This window comes from Symphalangus syndactylus, chromosome 9 (genome assembly GCF_028878055.3).
Source record: "Symphalangus syndactylus isolate Jambi chromosome 9, NHGRI_mSymSyn1-v2.1_pri, whole genome shotgun sequence".
In the NCBI taxonomy this organism is placed as follows: Eukaryota; Metazoa; Chordata; class Mammalia; order Primates; family Hylobatidae; genus Symphalangus; species Symphalangus syndactylus.
In genome coordinates, this window is record NC_072431.2 from 134298923 (window position 1) to 134320474 (window position 21552).

General features: G+C 39.8%; 1 protein-coding gene and 2 long non-coding RNA genes across 6 annotated transcripts in view; 2 read left to right on the forward strand and 1 right to left on the reverse strand.

Annotated features, from left to right (window-relative positions):
• Positions 1-8300, forward strand: part of LOC129490424 (uncharacterized) — a 209176-nt gene extending 200876 nt beyond the window's left edge. The window contains exon 3 of the long non-coding RNA XR_010113580.1: positions 8182-8300. This is a non-coding gene — a long non-coding RNA (uncharacterized lncRNA). The remainder of the gene's footprint in view (positions 1-8181) is intronic.
• On the reverse strand, positions 4383-10032 carry LOC134731361 (uncharacterized). The gene is made up of 2 exons (XR_010113582.1): positions 9807-10032; positions 4383-9196 (listed from the first exon to the last, which is right to left on the reverse strand). It is a non-coding gene; the product is annotated as an uncharacterized lncRNA (long non-coding RNA).
• The window catches only part of PLGRKT (plasminogen receptor with a C-terminal lysine), a 60474-nt gene continuing 47711 nt past the window's right edge, over positions 8790-21552 (forward strand). Inside the window, exons 1-3 of one of the 4 annotated variants that reach the window (XM_063609215.1) lie at positions 8790-9214; positions 10746-10871; positions 12592-12678. In XM_063609215.1, coding sequence (XP_063465285.1) covers positions 12598-12678 — 81 coding nt within the window. In that variant the 5' untranslated portion in view covers positions 8790-9214; positions 10746-10871; positions 12592-12597. Of the gene's footprint in view, positions 9215-9446; positions 9796-10745; positions 10872-12591; positions 12679-21552 lie in introns of those variants that run through there. The other 3 variants (XM_055294315.2, XM_063609216.1, XM_063609217.1) reach the window with 3 other exon arrangements.

The following is a 21552-nucleotide window of genomic DNA, read 5'->3' on the forward strand; positions in this document are numbered from 1 at the left end:
GTTACACAAAACAATGGTTTAAATGACAGGGGTAATTAACATGTATGGGTGACCAGAGAGTAGCAGCTGTCCTCATCTGACACTCAAAATCAGATGCTTCTCTCACTCACACTGTGTCTCTCTCCTTCCTATCCTAAGCTGGGGAAGAGCTGGGCAGGTGAAGAGCTCTTGCCTTCAAAGGGCAGATCCCATGCCACAGGTACTTTAAAACAAAGATGAGGCCTCCAACAATTTCCCCTACCCACAATAAGTTCATAAACCCAGACATAAGTAGTTATGGCCTGGATAAATGCTGTGGGAGTTGGATGGTAAATATTTTAATTCTAGGGAATCTCAATAAATCAACAAAATGCCACTAAAGATAAAGTTTACAATTGAGGGATACTCTTTCAGGGGATCCTAGAAAATATTTCTTGATTTAATATCCTAGAACTAATAACATAAGTAAGTGTCACACAAATGATATAGCCACCTTGTGAATCATTTCCTTTGGTAACCACACTTAAGGTGAACTGGATCAAGAACCCAATTAATCCATTTATTTTTGTAGGCTCATCATAAAAGAATGAGAAGTAGTTTTTTCTTTTCCCCACCATTTCCTTGAATGGGCAGCAAGACCTTTCTGTTCTGAGAGAGATATGTTCCAAACAGAAATTAATAAATAAAAATTTCAGGTACTGAAAAGTCCTATAAAAGAAAAAAGAGAACAAGTCAGAGCAATATGGTATAGTGCACAGGTGTGAGGTTCCTTTAGTTATGGTGGTCAGGAAACGTATAAGAGGTGATATCTGAGAAATGAATCATGAAGACAACCATGGAAAGATCTGCCAAAAAAGCATATTTGGCCAGGGGAAGAAACAGGTACAAAGACTATAAGGGTGGAACAAGCTTGGCAAGTTCCAAGGATGAAAAGAAGAGAATTGTGGGTAGAGAGCAAGGAAGAGGGATGGGGGGGGTGGGGCAAATCATATCATGAAGAGCCTTGAGGACGAGGGGAGAGGTTGGATTCTACTTGCAATGAAAAGCCACCAGATGGTTTAGAGCAGGGTAGTTGCCTGATGAATGTTCTAAAAATACCACTCTAGCTGTGATATGAAGAATGGAATGTGGAGAGGACTTACATTCACGGAGGCTGGAAAATCTTTAGGAGTTGTTTCTGTAGACCATGTTCAATATATAATTTGGAAGTAGAACCAATAGGACTTATTGAGGGATATTAGTAGTAATGGATAAAAGGAAATCAAGGAAGATGCATACTCACGCACACATATATTTGTATATATTTATATATAATACATATATTTGTATTTATATACATTAAATATATATTTGTATCTATTTAATATGCTTTTCCAGAGTAGGATACTATAGCCAGTTTCAATATTATGTGCATTCTCTAAATTAAGGAAGTCTAAAAACAAAACAGAAACTTTCCTGGTAAATGAACTACTGGAAACCAGTCTAAACCAATCAAGAAAGTCACGATTTCTAAAGAAAAAATTACAATCTTTTCTGGAAATGGAGAAATTGGTGGCAGTATGTTGACAGTATTTCAAAGCCATGCTCCTGAGGCTTGCTATTAACTGGGCTCCAGTTATTTTGGAGAAATTCACAAGAAGGGCTGTGGGTTAAGTTTAGAGCATTTTTAAAATAATTCTTATGTTTTTTTATGATTCTAAACATTGGAATATTTGAAACATTTAATGTTTGAACATTATTAAGATACAATATTTAGATATTTGACGTTGTTTTCTACTTCATGTAAGGGGATTTGGCATCTTTTAGAAGATAGACTCGAAGGTAAGTACAAATATTCTGAATAGTGCAGTATATCATTAAACACAATATCAGAATATCATTACTCAACACTTATTCCATGGATTAGAGAGTTCTTTTTTTTAATTATACTTTAAGTTCTAGGGTGCATGTGCACAATGTACAGGCTTGTTACATATGCATACATGTGCCATGTTGGTGTGCTGCACCAATTAACTCGTCATTTACATTAGGTATATCTCCTAATGCGTTCCCTCCCCTCTCCCCCAACTCCACGACAGGCCCTGGTGTGTGATATTCCCCACTATGTGTTGAAGGGTTCTCATTATTCAATTCCCACCTATGAGTGAGAACATGCGGTGTTTGGTTTTTTGTTCTTGAGATAGTTTGCTGAGAATGATGGTTTCCAGCTTCATCCATGTCCTTACAAAGACATGAACTCATCCTTTTTTATGGCTGCATAGTATTCCATGGTGTATATGTGCCCTATTTTCTTAATCTATCTATTCATCTGACAAAAGGCTAATATGCAGAATCTACAAAGAACTTAAACAAATTTACAAGAGAAAAACAACCCTATCAGAAAGTGGGCGAAGGATATGAACAGACATTTCTCAAAAGAGGACATTTATGTAGCCAACAGACACGTGAAAAAATGCTCATCATCACTGGCCATCAGATAAATGCAAATCAAAACCACAGTGAGATACCATCTCACACCAGTTAGAATGGCGATCATTAAAAAGTCAGGAAACAACAGGTGCTGGAGAGGATGTGGAGAAATAGGAACACTTTTACACTGCTGGTGGGACTGTAAACTAGTTCAACCATTGTGGAAGACAGTGTGGTGATTCCTCAAGGATCTAGAACTAGAAATACCATTTGACCCAGCGATCCCATTACTGGGTATATACCCAAAGGATTATAAATCATGCTGCTATAAAGACACGTACACACTCATGTTTATTGTGGCACTATTCATAATAGCAAAGACTTGGAACCAACCCAAATGTCCACCAATGATAGACTGGATTAGAGCATTCTTTTGACCAAGTACAAAGAAGGAAAGCCTCAGAGGCTGAGAAATGCCATGAGGTGGGGCATCAGCACTTAGGTGAGTGTGTGAACTCTGGAGATGAACTGGATAGGCCACCCTCCAAGCACCTCCATGTTCAGCACCTCCAGAAGCTCTCCAAATCCCTTCATTTAGGGATTTTTATGGGGACTTCATCGTGTATACATCAGCAATTGTTAACTCAATCTTCAGCCCCTCTCCCCTTTTCACAAGATGGGGTAGGAGCTGAAAGTTCCAAGCTTCTAATCGTGGCTTGGTCATTCTTGTGACCAGCTCCCATCCAGAAGCCCACCAAGAGTTACTTCAGGAGAACAAAAGATGCTCCTATCACTAAGGAAATTCCAAGGGATCAGGAGCTCTGTGTCAAGAACTGGAGTTGAAGATCACATAGAACAAAAAATATACCTAGCATACCTATCGCTTAGGAATTTGCAAGTCTTTTAGGAGCTGTGTGTTGGAAAATGGGGAAAGAAACTAAATGTATATTTATTATAATACCATATATAATAAGGTAGATCATTTTACTCATCAGAGTTCAGGACCTATTCTCTGTTATTTTTATCCACATTCAGAGTAGGAGACCAAGTTGAATTTCACAGGATTGCAGGAGGCTGAGATTCACAGGCTGAGAATAGGATCATGTGAGTTGCATGGGTTTCAAGAGAAGGAAGTTAACAGGGGCTTAGTATAGTGCTGTAGTGACCTTGCAGTTGAGAAGGAGGATAGATATAAGGGGCTACTGTGAGTGGGAAAAAATAGGAAAGAGAGAAATATCTAGAGAAGATTTTAGGAGTTTCTTGTTCAATATGCTGTGGGAAGCATTTGCGGGGACTCCTTAAGAAAGTGTAAGGTGAAGACCCTCATTATTCTTCGTGCTTCACAGTTTACATTTTTATTCAGTTTATGTTTTCTTAGAATGCTATTACATGCATGGACTGAGCCATGTGAAGCCTCAGTTTTATTCAGGTTACACTCTGAAATATAATCATTTTCAGCTCAAAAAAGCTTTCTTGACTTTATTACCCCTTACATTTTTATCTTCTCCAATTAGTCCTTTTCATAACAAACATCAATAAACTGTATCATTACCTTTTAAAACTATCAAATTAACAAAACATAATAATTATAATAAAGATTAAAATAGCAGCAAAAGTAAAACATATACTATTTAAAAAATGTCAGACCCTATTTTTGTGATTTACACATATTAGCTCATTTAAATCTTACAACAATCCTCTAAGGAAGGTAGTATTATTGCCTCTATTTTAGAGATGTGAACACTGAGGCACAGAGCTTTAGTAACTTGTCTAAATGACACAGCTAGGAGATAGCACAGCTGGGATTCGAACCCAGACATCTGGCTCCAGTGTTTATGCTCTTAACTGTCGTGCAAGGGTGTAGTGAAATTAGCATCCTTATTCACTGCTGGCATGGTGTATTTGTTCAACCCCAAAAAGTTAAATGCAGAGTTACCATATGACCCAGCAATTCCACTTTTACATATATACCCAAGAGAATTGAAAACATACGCTCATACAAAAACTTAGCAGCATTATTTATAACAGCAAACAAATAGGAACAATCCAAATGCCCCACAATTTTGAATGGATAAACAGAATGTGGTATATCCATACATTGGAACATTAATCAGACATAAAAAGAAATGAAGTACTGGTACATGTTACAACTTGGATGAACCTTGATCATACTAAGTAAAAGGAGCCAGACACAAAAGGCCATAGATTGTAGGCTTCCATTTATATAAAATGTCCAGAATAGGCAAATCTATAAAAACAAAAAGTAGGTTAGGGGTCCCCAGAAACTGGGGGAAAGGGGAGAATGGGGAGTGGCTGCTAATAGGTATGAGGTTTCTTTCTAGGGTGAAGAAAATGTTATGGAATTAGATAGTGGTGATTGTTGTACAACTTTTTGAATGTATGAAAAACCATTAAATTGTACATTTTAAGGTGGTACATATTATGGTTGTGAATTATATATCTCAATTTTAAAAATCTCTAGGTAGGGAGAGAACGGGATGAGTCCACTGATGCCATTATATTACACTGCCACATGGTGTCACCGTTGAGGAATAGATGAAGTCCAAAGAAGGCTTATACAAAGCTTGTGTCCAGGTCATGCCCAAGCTACAGAGGTGCCCCAGGATTGGAGTGAAGGTTAAAATCCAGAATTTGGGGAGCACCATCCCAGAATTGTTTAATATTAAGGAGGTTCTAGCTGCAGCCCCACACTGTGCAACTATTTGCAGTCCTTCACAGACTGAAGTTCTTGGCTAAACCTGGTTCCCAGATCAATGGGGAAATTCAAACCCTTGTGAAAGCATCTCTGTTAAAAGGAGATACTGCTACGCACATCTTAAACTTCCAAACACTTTATTTTTTGAAAAACTGCTTTTTTATGGAGGTCTAAGGAAATATGGAGCAATTTTTACTGTCCTGGGATAGGGAGCATCAAATGAGTTGAGGATTTTACATCAATTTTCTCTAAAATATTTGTACTACTTAACTCAGTGTGTACATATGCATGTGCATATATAGATATATGTATGTGTTTATATATACATACGTATATATACACATATGTATACATATACACATGTATGTATATATACGTATACACACATGCATGTATATATACATATACACACAGGTATGTATATATACACATACATATGTATACATATACATACACATACATATGTATATATACACATATGTAAATATACATATACACACACGTATGTACATATACATATACACACATATGTATATATACATATATATACATACTGAGAAATATCCAGCAATGGAAGTTGTTACATACACACTTATTGAAAATCCTTTAGCTGTTAAAAATGGTAAATATAAATGCAATGTAGCAAGATAAAAATCCTTATGCTACAATGCAAGATGATATAAAACACATTTATATATATGCATAAAAATATACACATATATATTCACAAATTCATACAACTGAAAATAATTCACATACCAGTTAAAGTTATAAGCCATTTGATTCTGAAATAAATTTCCTTTAACCCTCTTACTCCACATTTTATAAAATGTGTCCAATATCTATACCAAGACTTTTTTTTCAATTTCCGGGGCATATTTTTCTATGGTCACTTTTTTCACTTATTTTTAAAATTATGAACAACATCATACATACAAGAATATTTATAATGTGTGTTTTCAGTTTAAGGTGTATCCATAAGGAATCAGAATTTTACTCAGTTGGTTTGATTAAAGAGATATTAGTGAAGACACTACCTAAAGGAGTATGACTAAGAACCATCCGGTTGAGGCATCCAGAGTCTAGCAACAGCAGGAAGACTGAACTCTCTTTAGACTACACAGCAAAGGAGAAAAGTGTTTCCAGAGCCCATGGAGCTGGAGCCATGGAGAAGGGACCACTTGCCAAGAGCTGCAGTTGTGGAGAAACACAACCACCACCAGATACTCAGCCCCAAACAGAGAAAGAACAGAGAAAATATACCCTGATGTCTTTTTCCTCCTGCTTCCCATCTCCCTGAATGCCTCCCGCTGTCCAGACTCAAATGGAAACCAGTTGAGGAGAGCCCAGGTGGTGCTGTCCAAAGAGGTCAGCTTTGGGGTATAGAACAGGGCAGGGAAGTGAGGAGAATGAATATGATGGAAGGCAAACAGAAAACCTAGACAGTCTAATTGTTTTGTCACCCAGAATTTATTCTTTTCCTTTGCTCAGATGAAGAGCAGCTCATCCCTTACATATGAGAATAACAGAATCTGACAAGATTTCTCCTCGACCAAACTTTAGTCAGGCTCCTCTAAGCCATCTCCTTGATTAGATCTTGACCTTGGGATGCAGTGTTCATCCTTACAGAGTCAGTGTTAGCAAGAATCCTGCTAAGTCAGTTTAGAGAGGATCTTCCCACCCTGAATATTTGACCACTCTCAATATCTGATCAAATTCCTTACCCCCACCAGCCCCCAGGTGATGTCTGCTTACCCTGGCCTACCTTTAGCAAGAATCCTGTTAGGTCAGTTTAGCAAGGATTTCCCCTACCCTTGATGTCTCTTCTTAGTAATTTTCCATCCACAGACCCCACCCCCATCCACACAACCTGCTCCTCGGCTATAAATCCCCACTTATCCTTACTGTATTCAGAATTGAGCCCAGTTCTTTACCAAGGTCTCTTTCCCCCTATTTCAAAAGTTGCTGAATAAAAATCTATTTTTACTGCTACAACTATTGTCCAGGTTTGATTTTCTTTAACAAGCCCAATCAGCTGCCATATTGCCTTGAGGGGATGTCAGTTCAGGTACATTCTCACCTAGAAATTAAATTGTAATATTTATCTCCACCAGTACTCTTTATGCAGGGTAATAGGAAAAGAGAGTCAGGGAAGAAGTAATTAACATTTTAAGTGGAGAGCTACTATAATCCCTGCCTCTAGCTAGAGCTTGTTACAAGGCTAAAATTAATAATCATATCTTCCTACTCATTTACTTACGTTTCCCCTGCCCTATGCCAACACCTAGGTAGATCAGGATTTTTTATCTGGTATGCTTCAATACTTTCATTTCTCCATGATCTGAAATTTCTGCATTATTTCAGTTATCTGATAATCATTATTATGGCACACGGCAGTATTAAGAAGTGCCCAGTGAATCTCCAGGTGTCATGCATAGTTCTTCTTGCCCTCAATATATAGATGTAACCCAATTTCCTTTTGGTATTTGGGATCAATCATACCATTCTATCACTGTGACGAATCAAAAGGACCAGAGGGCAGTTTCAGCTTTCGAATCAATGAATTGAAATTCAATTCAATTCAGTGACTGGGTCTTCTAGTGGAAGCATTCCTTCCTTTGGATCTAGGCTTCCAAACACAATAAACCCAAGGTTGTAGAAATGGTGTGCTGGAATACTATGCAGCCATAAAAAATGATGAGTTCATGTCCTTTGTAGGGACATGGATGAAGCTAGAAACCATCATTCTCAGCAAACTATTGCAAGGACAAAAAACCAGACATCGCATGTTCTCACTCATAGGTGGGAACTGAACAATGAGAACACTTGGACACAGGAAGGGGGACATCACACACTGGGGCCTGTTGTGGGATGGGGGGAGGGGGGAGGGATAGCATTAGGAGACATACTTAGTGTAAATGACGAGTTAATGGGTGCAGCACACCAACATGGCACATGTATACATATGTAACAAACCTGCACGTTGTGCACATGTACCCTAGAACTTAAAGTATAATAAAAAACAAAACAAAACAAAAAAAAACGGTGTGCTGGATATTTTCTATTTATCCCTCCAGGCATTGTGCCTAAGAGGCTGACCTCTACAGACTACACAGACCTAGCTCCATTGTCTTCTGGCTTCCTGGTGGATCCAGCCAGTGGAAGACCCCAGCTGGATATCAGAGCTGGGAGAACAGAGAGGTGGGTCTTCACCACTCTGTCCCTGCTTTGGGCTGACGTCTCAGCATTGGCTACAACTATAGAATCTCACCTTACTTGGTGAAAAGTTGGCATTGCTTGCTTTCCTCTGCTGAACGACACAGTTTCAGTTGGTTACTCTCTCGTACAGCCACAGCTACCGCTCTCGCCTGGTTTTAGTAACTGCTTCCTTCCCCCATCCCCTCAGCCCTAGAGTTAGTTACTGGTTACTACTGGTTATGGAAGGTGAACTATGTGCCAGACACTGTGCTACATGCCCACATATATTATCTTTTAGTCCTCACAATCCAATAAATTAGATGGCTTCAGTCCTATTGCAGAGGTAATAAAGTCACAGTGACAGTGACAGAGCTAGAAATTGAAGGTAGGTGTGTTTATGCTAGAGTCTGTGCACTCAAACACGATTCCTTACTTCTTGCGTCAGTTGTTAACCTCCCTTAAAGAGTGTCAAACCTCCTGGTAACCCGCCCATTCCCTCAACTGGAAATGAGGGTGCTGTTGCAATTTCCTCATCCAGCCGTTCAACAAATGGTATCTAGAATGTGGGACCCACAGTCCAGAATCCTGAGGGCTGCTGTTGAGAGCATCAGGACGCGCCCAGGAGGTCAGGGCGGTGTTCACTCACACGCTGAGCCTGGAGAAAGTTAGACGCCTTCTCCACCGCTGTGGTGGTTAGCAGGGACTTTCCTGAAGGCCAGAGACTGGTGACGTTCATGCTATTTTTCCAAGCCATTTGGTAGCAAAGAACAGAGTGCCAACAATTCAAGCATTCTCTCAGGCTGGGAGAGAGACTTGGCTTATTCAAGATAGAAATTGCTGGTGAGGTTGAGACGAGACTGACATCTCTCAGAGCAGCAGGGGAGAAAGACGGCCCTGATCAAAAAAGAATGGGTAATTTCAGTCAATTCTGTTCTTTCTCGTTTCTGTCTTATCTTTATGACTTTTTAATAGTGCCAATTTAACAGATGAGGGGACAGGGGCCTTTAATTGAGAATTCCACTCAGCTTCCTCTGCCTCATCTCAAAAATCTGGCAGCTGAGTCGCCGCGGTTTTGAATTTGCCTCTTTTGACCTTCCCCTCCCACCTCCGGTAACACTGAGCCTGGCCCGGAAGGACACACCCGGCTTCTGGCGGAAGTGCTGGCTCTTTAAAGAGGCCGAGGGCTGCGCGAATTGGCTGAGGTGCGTCATCTACTGTGGCTGGGCGCCAATCCCGAGGCTGGGCGGAGCGAGGCCCGGTCCCTGCAGCGGGCGAAAAGAGCCCGGGCCTGGAGGCCTCTGTACCGGTCGCCTGGTCCCGGCACCAGCGCCGCCCAGTGAGTGAACACCGGCCGCAGGCGGGTGGGGAGAAGGGTCAGCCCGGCCATGTCAGTCAGCGCGATCTCCTGGGCTCCGGGCTTGCCAGGCAGCGCTGGGCGCCCGCTCCTCGTGAGTGCCTGCCCTTGGCTCTCGCACTGCCCCTGGTGCTGATAGGTATTGCCAACCTCGTTCTATTAGAGCGCGTTCTTGTCGCCTGGCGTGGACTCCGGATCTCTCCGTAGCTTTAAAACAGAGTTGAGAAAAACAGGCAGAGTGTTCTCAACAGAAATCAGCACACCATTGCGGGGAATACCTAAATTACAGTAATTGCCCCAAGGGAGCAAGGGCGGTGTTAATTACAGAAAACCTCCGGAAGCTGTGGGCTCTGGGCTGGAATTTGCAGGGGGATGTGGCTTAGTTTGAATGGGATGCAAATATTTATTGAAAATGATTGTGGTGAGACGATCAGTCATACATTCAGGCAGTGTGTCATCTGATCAGGAAATAAGTCAGCGCAGTAATCCCGATGACAGAATTCATGCAGTTAATCCTTTTTGTCCCCCTTTTTGTAAAATCAAATCCAGGTACTCACGGGTGACCGGAAGAAAGGCTGTCTGGAACTTGCAGCCCCCACTTCTCCTCCCCAGAAATACAGAAATACACCTTCCCATAGTAATCTATAGCTCACCTGAGGCAGGGCTGAAGCATTACAGACCCCTTCCAATATCTCAGAAGGAATCAAAGGGAAAATGAAGACAGAGGGATTGAAATCAGCATTCTCTGCAAAACATCACTCTGAGACACAGTGATGTTTAAAATTGTTTAAGTAGCAAGACATTTTTTTTACCCATGGTAAAAAGTGTTAGAATTTTTAAAAGACTTCCTTATACAAGTGAGTGAAGTCAAAGTTATCTCTATTGCAAGGTCAACTTTTGCTTATTTTCTGATACATATTTTATGAGCAAGAGGAGATAGCTGAAAGTGTTCTGGACACCCTAGGGAATATTCCCAGACTTTGGGAAATGACTTTGTCAGGAATGGGGAAGTTGGGAAAGGAGAGAATGTTGAAAATACTAAACTCCAGGGTGAAATTTACAAGGTGTGATGCATTTATTTATTCTCAGGTGTGGTTTCCCATAAGGAAGCTCTTCTTCCTGCTTGGCTTCCACCTTTAACCCTTCCACCTGGGAGTGTCCTCTAACACATTCAAACTACAAGTCCAGACCCAAGAGAGCAAGGCCCAGAAAGAGGTAAGTAAGTGTAAATACTAACTTCCTAGACAGTGTTTCTTTCCCAGATGATTGACGTGAGGATTCTCTCTTTTCAGGGGAGATCCTCACCCCTTACAAACAGGAGCACTTTAAAGCACACAGCTCTGTGATATACAGGGTATATGGAGGAATAGTACTAGAGTACAGTTGTTTTCTTTATAAATGTTTGCAGCAGGTGTAAAAATTTAGTCATCCACTCCTATGTTCAGAAGAAAAATAAGTAATGGCGAGTGGCCTGAGGCACAGTTTTTCTTATATCTCTCATGCTTTGTGCAAACATCTAGGGGAAGTAGACACGATGGAGACTATCAAGATGGATTATATCTCGCTCCTAACCTCAAGCAGGTTCTGGTCTGCTGTTAGAGATGAGTCACATGGGACTGTTAGGGTTTGGAGAAAGGAAAGAACTGCCAAATCGCCCTGCTCTCAGTGAGTGGCGTCTAACTCTGGTCACAGGGTGCTCGAGTGGCACAGTGGCAGAGGGAGAGGGAAATCTCACCACCTCAGGCCTGTTCAGCATTGTGCCTCTTCATCCTGGTAAGTGGTTTGGTATCCTGTGCTCAGCTTTGAAGCTAACTCTAGCACAGAGCCCTGAAACTCCAGGTGTATCCTCGGTCAGAATACAAGGAAGTCACTGAAGTCTTGCTTGCAGCTCCCACTCACCTGGAACCCCATTAGCTGGGCTTCCCATGGAATACTTGGGAATCCTGGCTATAATGAATTAAGACTGGTCAGTCTTACCTGAGGTTCACAACCCTACTCAACAGCCTGTTAAAGAGAAAAGGTATCAGCAACATTGTTGAGAAGGGTAGAGCAGTTGTAACTTTCCCCTGAGTTTTGCAGTATTCTGAAATGCAGCCAACTAGCTCAAGGTCTGCTGTACCCACCCAGTTGGATTAAGAATAAAAATTGGAGTTCTGTCCCTTGTAGAGTTGACAGCCCACTTAAAAACTTACTTAAGATAGACACTACTGTGCATTCATCTAAAAAGTACATTTTCCAGGACATTTAAGTATCTGTATGTTTTTCCATTTTTGAGAACTTTAGTACATGCTATCTTGGAAAGAATGAGAGTGAAGCTGGAGGAGGATGGCTAAGGCAGTCAGCAGTGGGTGGATGGAAATAAGGGGCATGTAGGAGAGGGACAGGGATTGTGGTGGGATGACAGGAAGAATAACTGGTCTACTGACCTTGAGACAGCTCAATCTTCTTAAAACGCAAATGCAAACAGCACAAAGAAATATGTTCTCCAGACGCACAAGGCATCTTCTTAATCACCCCTCCTCAGATGCAAAGGTTCTGTTGCCTAATTGTACAGAGGTAAGAAGATGGATGGTATCCACCCTTCCCCTCACAAGAAAAGAGAGTTGTTTTTTTCTTCAAGAATTCAGTTCTTCAAGATTTATGGTGGGAAGAAAAATCAGGAAACAGCCATATACTTATAGAGCAGGGAAAGATTTAGGAAATTATCTAGTTCAATCAGTTGGTGTTAGGTGAGTAAAATGATGGCCAGACTCGTTAAGTATGCCTGGGGTCAGGCAGCTAGTTAGGAGCAACGACTAGAATCCTCACTGTGCTCCTAGGTCAGAAATTGTACTTTTTTTTTTTTTTACTTTGTCATAAGCCCAAGGTAGCTCAAAGTGGAGCATACAAGAATGCATGTAGTATATTAAGTCTCCTTGCTTTTTTTACATTTTAGGTCAAAATGGGGTTTATATTTTCAAAATCTATGAATGAAAGCATGAAAAATCAAAAGGAGTTCATGCTTATGAATGCTCGACTTCAGGTATGTTTTAAAATAAGCTATTACGTTGTTACAGTGTTTAAAGTTTCTACCACATGTACTCCAGCCCTACATTCTCTTTGACCCCCAACAATAAAATGTTCTTTGGGCTGCATCCCTAAAACCAAGATAAAGTGGATTACTAATTATCTGGTAAATGGGCTAATTTAAATCTCTAATCCAGATAAATTTGTGTAAAAATTTCCATTCTGTAGGAAGAGATAACTGCTTAGAGTATGTGGTACATAGAATAATGCCCCCCACGCCCAAATATAATGTTTGAGATGGGGAGATTATCCTGGATTATGCATATGAGCCCATTGTCATCACAAGGGTCTGTGTTTTTTTTGAGAGAGTCTCACTATGTTGCCCAGGCTGGAGTGCAGTGGTATGATCTGGGCTCACTGCAACCTCTGTCTCCTGGGTTCAAGTGATTCTTGTGCCTCAGCCTCCCTAGTACCTGGGATTGCAGGCATGCACCACCACTCCTGGCTAATTTTTGTATTTTTGATAGAGACAAGGTTTCACCATGTTGGCCAGGCTGGTCTCAAACTCCTGGCCTCAAATGATCTACTGGCCTCAGCCTCCCAAATTGCTGGAATTACAGGTATGGGTGCCTGGCCCACAAGGGTCTTTATAAGAGAAAGAAGGAAGCATGAGAGTCAGTATAAGAGAGATTTGAAGATGCTAGACTGCTGGCTTTGAAGATTGTTTAAGGATCATGAGTCAAGGAATTCAGGAAGCCCCTAGAGGCTGGAAGAGGCAAGGAAACAGATTATTCTTTAGAGCCTCCACAGGGATGCAGTCCTGCCAGCCCATTTTGGACTTCTGAACTTAGAACTGTAAGATAATAGATTGGTGTTGTTTTAAGCCACGGACTTCAAATAATTTGTTACTGCAGCAATAGGAAACTAACATGGAGTGTGAAACCTTAACCTTGGATTTAGACATGGCTGGATAGAAAAGTTCAAAGCACTGCAGAAGATTATCTAATTGCCTAATACAGGTTGTAAAAAAATTTTAAAATGTTGCAAGTCAAATGTTGCAAAAATCAAGTCTTAAAAGTTTGACCCGAATTATGTTCCTAAGATTTCAGACAAAGATGTCTAGGCCTCTGTGGCCCATTATGGCTCTGGGAGTAGAACGTCCTCCTGTAAGGCACGTAGCTAGTGGTTAAGAATGAAGACTAAAGCCAGACTGCCTGAGTTTGAATCCCAGTCCCACCCTTGACTAACTGTGTGACTTGTGCCTCAGTCTCCTGATCTGTACCCTGGAGGTAATAATATCCCCTTCAGAGGGATGTTTTAAAGATTAAAGATGAAATATATTATATAGAACAATGCCTCAAGTTTTTAGAAAAATGCTTCTCACCTCATAAATATTTGTTGCTGTTGTTACTATTGTTGTTTTTAATGACTGACAAGAGTGTCTTATGCAGAATAAATGTCTCTTTGGGGAGAGCGAAACAATGGACAACTGAATTATTGTAACAGAACAGTGACCTAGGCGAGACCAAGTATTAGGTTTACAAATCAGCCAGGTGTCCGATGCTTAGCATGTGCTTCTCAAAGACCTTTGGAAACTACAAGGTTTTTACTCTTATGCTGGTCCCCATGAAATCAGGGTCTGTGAAGGGTCTGGGATTTTACCCTACTTGCAAGCTAACATGTTAGCCTATTACAGAAGACTGGAGACAGCCACATCAGAGTCAGAGGACTTTGTTACTCACAGCACAGCAAACAGCGTGAGCGTGGTGGTGTTAATTCCCCATGTCCTCCAAAACTCACTGAGGTGACAAAGATGGGCATGGGCGAAATGAGTGCTATGCACTCAGTGGATTTGTGTCACAGTTGAGCAGCATTGAGTTTAGGGAACCTACTGCTTTTACAGTGGGCCATGAGCAAGGGGTGGGTTGTGGCAGGGGGAGAGGGTGGGAGCTACTTTCCTCGTAGTTGTTGTGTCCTGGTTGACCCACCCCAAAATGGAGATGTCAGACCTGGGAGTTACAAGCCTCCATGGGTTCATTTTTAACAAGAGCTCAGCAGCAGACCAATGATTGCTTCCCCTTTTTGAAAGGGGTGTGTTATGGGTTGAAATGTGTCTCCTCTCTCCAAATTCATATGTTGAAGCCTTAACCTCTAGTACTTCAGAATGTGATCTTGTTTGGAGATAGGGTCTTTACAGAGGTAATCAAGTTAAAATGAGGTCGTTAGAATGGGCCCCAATTCAGTGTGACTGATGGCTTTATGAGAAGAAGAAATTTGGACGCAAGACCATACGATTCATACTGGACTATTCATACCGGGACCATACAATGTGAATATGAAGACAACTGTTTACAAGCTAAGGAAGGGGCCTGGAACAGATGCTTCTCTCACAGCCTTAGTAAGGAACAAACCTTGCAGACACCTTGAGTTTAGATTTCTCCCCTTCAGAACAGAGACAATAAATTTCTGTTGCTTAAGCTGTCCAGTTTGTGGTCCTTTGTTATGGCAGCCCCAGCAAACTAATACAGGATGTATTTGGTGCCTGTGCCCAGCAGGTGGTGTTGCTGCACTGGGCAGTGGCCTCATTGGAGCTTGACAGTGATTTTCTTTTTCTCCCTGGGCTTCTGTGTTTCTATTAGACCACCTGGAAGGGGTCTGAGAATCCCTGACTGGGGAGTCTGTTTTGGTCACTGTGAGTTTTATAATACAAGCATGTAGTACATCAATGTCATTGTACATTTATATGTAGTGGGGAGGGATAGTGTTGACACACATCACAGTATCTGGAATTGGCTATAAAGGTCCCCTTAATTTTTTTTACTCATCTTGAAGTTTGCTCACACTCTATCAGTTGAATTCAGTTACTTTCCCCCACCTAGTCCCAACATACATGTGGTCAAGCATGATGACTCACACCTGTAATCCCAGCACACCGGGAGACCAAGGCAGGAGGATTGCTTGAGCCCAAGAATTCAAGACCACCCGGGCAATATAGTGAGACTCCATCTCCATTTAAAAAATTAAAAATATTAGCCAGGCTTGGTGTTACACAACTATAGTCCCAGCTACACAGGACGCTGAGGTGGGAGGATTGCTTGAGCCCAGGAAGGTCAAGGCTGCAGTGCGCTGTGATCATGCCACTGTACTCCAGCCTGGGTGACAGTATGCGAGGTGACAGAGCGAGACCCTATCTCAAAAAACCAAAACAATAACAATAAAAGAACAGAGACCAAAGAGTTAACGTAGGTACTTCAAGGGTGGTCGTAATAGTTTCAAGAGATTATGCTGTCTCCAGCCAGGGGAGAGGGGCAGGGAGGGCTTTTTGTCCTTTGGCTCCTCGTCCCAGAATGGGTGCTGCTTCCTCTCCTGTGTTCTCTGGCCTCTGGAGAGAATGGCCACTCAGCCATCATTATTTCAGCCTTTGCTGGTGCCACTGCATGGCCTTGCAGTCTTTGGAGCTCTGGGCCATCCCCGTGCTTGGCATACTTGCCTTCCCTGAGACCAAGTAGACTTTGGCACTCGTGTCCAGTCCAACAGAGCCGTAAAATTTTGAGTCCTTCCCTTCCCTGAAGTTCCCCAGCGTACTTCCCTACAGCAGAGGAAGTTGGAGGAGAGGCAGGGGAGGGTTGGGGAATGGAGGGAGAGGGCAGCTCAGTGCCAGTAAGCAAGGCTTTGTATTTACTTTGTTTCAAGTGGCCTCTGCCCCTGGGCTCAACAAACAAGTTTCTGATGCTTTTAGTCTACCCACAGTTCTCTACCCTCATTGTTAACACCGTTTATTTCAGCTTTGGGGACCCCTGGATTCAGCAGCCATAGCCACGTCGCCTTGCTTTTTGGCTGGAGCATGGGACTTGCTGCCCGATTGTCATGATAACATCCTCCCTTCTCCCACCCCAGAAGGGAGCATGACACAGCCAAAGCACCATTAGGACACCTTGTTTCAACCCTACCTTTTGTTGTTCAACCACACTTAACACATAGGACAGTGAGGAACCCTTATTCCACTTTCCCGTCCTCACCACCATCTAGGCAAGAGCATTTACTACCAGATCTCCGGGAATCTTCTCATGTCCTGTAACCCAGCCAACCAGGGCCCTTGTCCCTCCTTTTCCAGAAAGTCAGATATCTCTATGAGCATCTCACATTTGCCACCAAAACTATCAGGGCATGTAAAATGTCTGGGATTTTATGCTACTTGCAAACAACAGTAGTCTTCCTTATCTGTGGGGGATATGGGTCCAAGATCCCCAGTGGATACCTGAAGGCATGGATTGTACTGAAGCCTATGTATACTATGGTTTTCTCAGTACATACATACCTATGATAAAGTTTAATTTATAAATTAGCCACAGTAACAGATTAACAATAATTAATAATAAAAATAGAGTAATTATAACAGCGTACTATAATAAAAGTTTTGTGTATGTTCTCTCCTCAAAATATCTTATGGTACTGTGGATCTTAATAACCTTGGCATATGACTTTTTTTTTTCTTATTGAGGACTTCCACTCTTTCACTTAAGGGAAGCACTTTATTGCTTCTCTTTGGTATATCCAAATTGCCAGCATTGCTACTCTTGCACTTTGGGGCTATGGTTAAGTAAAACAAGGGTTAGCTGAACACTAGCCAGTGTGATATTGTGACAGCTGATCTGATAACTGTGATGGCTATTAGGTAACTAACAGGCAGGTAGTGTGTACAGCTTGGCTACACTAGACAAGGGGATGATTCATTTCCCAGCTGGAATGGTGGGAGATTTTACCACATTACTCAGAATGATGGGCAATTTAAAAATTATGAATTGTTTATTTCTGAAATTTTCCATTTAATATTTTCAGACTGAGGTTGACCATAGGTAACTCAAACTGTGAAAAATGAAACTGTAGATAAGAGGGGACTGCTATAATAAATTAGCCTGTTATTATTTCATGGATGCTGGCAGAAGACTTTATTACTCATAGCACAGAAAGCAGCACGCACTCCAAGTCCCATAGAGGAGATGAAGGAGAACCTCATTGGATGCTGGGATGGATGCTTTGGGTTTGTGACATAGCTGAGGAACATTGAGCTTGTGGACTCTATCACTTTCATCATGAGTGATGAGCAAGTCTGCTCTTTGACTGGAAGGAGATGGTACCTCATCCCTCAAGGTTGCTTACTGCAAACACAACTCTGGGAAATGGCCCAGCTAAAGAGCAGTCAGGGCCTGTGACCTCATCCTACCCAGCAAGATCGTGCAGGAAGACTTGGCCCATGGTGGATGGATTCTCCCAACATATGTTGCTTAAGGTGACTAGGTTTTTCCTGTTGATCAAGATACACTTTATTATTTATTTCTTAATTTCAAGAACGGTTGAACAGGGGAATATAGACCAACATGTTGAACCAGCATTCTAACTCTGGAGATGCTTGAGTTCTGATCCTACCTGGGGCAGCCTAGAGAGAAACATCCTCGTCTACAGTAGTTTCAGAAGATCACGTTGTTCCTTGAATGTGTCACCCTTGAAGGAATTAAACTTCCAGCATCATTCTAGGGTTTTGAGCTGTTCTTTCCTTTTTTAAGAGTATGAAATATTTTATATATACCGCAGAATATATTTATATCAAATGTAAGTTACGGAGTATAGTAAGATGAACACCAGCGAATCTCCCACTAAACTTAAGAATTATGTTATGACAATATTCCTGAAGTTCCTGGGGGTTCTCCTCCCTATGTATTGAGTGAACCCAAATAGCTAAGGCTGGGCTGGAATTGACCTCATATCCCAGAAGTCCCTAGGGTTGAAAAGGACCCTGCAAATGGCATGGACTTGTCTACTGGGCTAGAAGATGATGTCTTTTTAGGGTCTTCAAAGATGAAGTTTTAAAAAAGATTCTGATTGAAATACCATGTCTAAATAACATGTTTAGCCTGTGATTTAGTCTTTTGGCTATTTTTAAATTTAATGGCATCTCTATGAAAAGGATAAATAGAAGAAATAAAGCAAAACATTTATTAAAGTAAAGCCTAATAACTAAAATCTTATCCTACTGGAGTTTCTTTAGTTCTTTATTTTTTGATTAAAAAAGGATGAATCACAGCTCAGTAATTTTGTGTTACTGTTTTTTCTTTTGGGGGAAAAGACCACTCATGATTCAACCCCATCTCTTATACCACTGGTCAGGCTCCCAATCCTGGCTGCATATTTGATTCATCTAGGGCCTTTTGAATGTTTGGGTCCCGCCTCACACCTTCACAGAGTTGTTATTTTAATGTCTCTAGGGGACTGTAATGCAATGTAATGGCCTGGGGTGAGAACCATTTTTTCCCTTCTTTTTCTGTGATGCTACGTAATTATAATTGGTGATTGTCAGTGATTTAATATAATCTATAATGGAGATAGAAACCAAGCAAGTTTTCAATTAATAGTAAGCCAATCAGGAAATGAAATTAAATCAATCACTGGAGTCTGGTTAACCAAATTTATAAAAGGCCTCAAATCAAAAGGTTTTCTTTTTTTAACTAACGACTTTGGTTCAAATTGTGATGGAGAGGATTCATGCTACTAGTTATAATGATATTTTCAGATTATCAACAAACTTCAGTTTCTTTCTAGCCTGTGTTAGGATGGTTGATGAGTGGTAAACTGTCACTCCTCTAAAAATGAATACTTCCGTAAAATGCCACTAGGTGGCACACCTAAACTAATTTTATATCACCTGAGTGGCTGGAAAAGCATTTTGAGAATGAGGGAAGAACATATTCTATAGGTCTATGCTGTGCTACAGTGCTATGTAGGCAAAGCAGTTATGGTCAATGTAAAGATTAGTTAGGCAGTAAATAGATGTTTATTTGTTGTTTATTATGTTCAAGTAACAAACTAAAGATTTTTTTAAAAATACATGAGATCTAGACTTTGACCTTTATATCTGTTGTTAGATTTTGGTGTTAAGAAAATGAGGCATAGCTATAAACCAAAAAATATAGTTATTTAATATTAACATGTATAGGCTGGGTGGGGTAGCTCACGCCTATAATCCTGGTCAATACGGTGAAACCCCATCTCTACAAAACAAGACGAAAGATTAGTCAGGCGTGATGGCTTGCTACTTGGGAAGAGGATCACTTAAGCCCAGGAGTTTGGGACCAGCCTGGGAAACATGACAAAACTCTGTCTCTTTCTCTCTCTCTCCCTCTCCCTCTCTCCCCCTCTCTGTGTGTATATATATAAAACATATAATTATATAATATATATAATTAATGTAAATATATTAATAATATAATATATAATAAATGATATATTATTCATAATATATTATTATAATTAATTATAGTTATAATATATAACTATAATTATTATAATATATATTATTATAATTATAATTATTATAATAATATACATTATAATAATTATAATATATATTATTATATAATATATAAATATATATTATGTATAATATATTATATATAATATATTATAAATATACATTATTATAATTAATTATAATTATATTGTATATTATATATTACTATATAATATATAATATATTACTATATATTATATATTATATATAGTAATATATAGTATATATTATATATTGTATGTATAATATATATAGTAATATATATTACTATTATATATGTTATATTATATTATAATATAATATATAAACATAATATAATATTAATGTATATAATATATAATATATATTATATATTATTATATATAATATATATTATATTATTATATATAATATATATTATATATTATAATATATAATATATATTATATATTATTATATATTATACATTATAAATAATATATATGATATATAATAGTATAGGTACACATCAGATTGCCCAGCTAATATATAATATATATTATAGATAATATATGACATATATTGTATATAGTATATTTATATAATATAATTTATTATATGTAATAAGTTATATATTATATAAATATATGACATAAACACATATATATAACATATTACATGTATTATGTATTACACATACATATTACATATGTTACTATATATAAAATATATTACATGTAATATATGTAAGATAATATAGACTATATTACATATATATTACGTATATTATATATAATATATATTATGTATTATACGCCTATATTAGCTCGGCAACATGATGTGTACCTATAGTTCCAGCTACTCGTGAGTCTGAGGTGGGAGGATTGCTTGAGCCTGGGAGGGTCAGGGTTGCAGTGAGGTGTGATTATGCCACTACACTACAACCTGCGTGACAGAGTGAGTCCTTGTCTCAAAAAAAAAAGGAGAATAAAAAAGAAATTTCCCATCTGAATTTCTTAATGAGCTGTAGTTGAGGTACCTGGGGCCTGGCAATCTGTTCATAGAGTGTTTCAAGAAGAAAGAAGGTGTTTTCAACGGTGTCAAATGCTACAGAGAAGTCAAAGGCCTTTAAAAAAGGTCAGTGCCTGGGAGGAACCATGTCAGTAGAATATGAGGGAAGAAACACGTCTGTAAAGGCCTGAGTGTAGATAAGGATAAAATGAAGGAAGAATGTATATAGACTCCCTTAGTTTTCTGTGAAATCTTACCATGCAGGTAAAAGATACAGTATGTTCCAAATATAATTATAAAAAGAAATATACTTCCAGACACATACTGGGAGGTATTCTTTTGGCATTACAACTTTCATTTACACATTTAGTACACTTTATAGAGTGTCTATCATGTGCCAGTTGAATTAGGAGCTACTTTGGTAAACAGCACAATCCCCTCATTCAAGGAACTCAGGCTCTTGAACAGGGTAGTGGTGTGATCGTGACAACAAACAGTTTCAATATTGTATTAAGAACTGAGAATTCTAGAGTGTTTTGTGAGCCAAAATTGGTCTGGCTTCAAATGTCTTCTAAG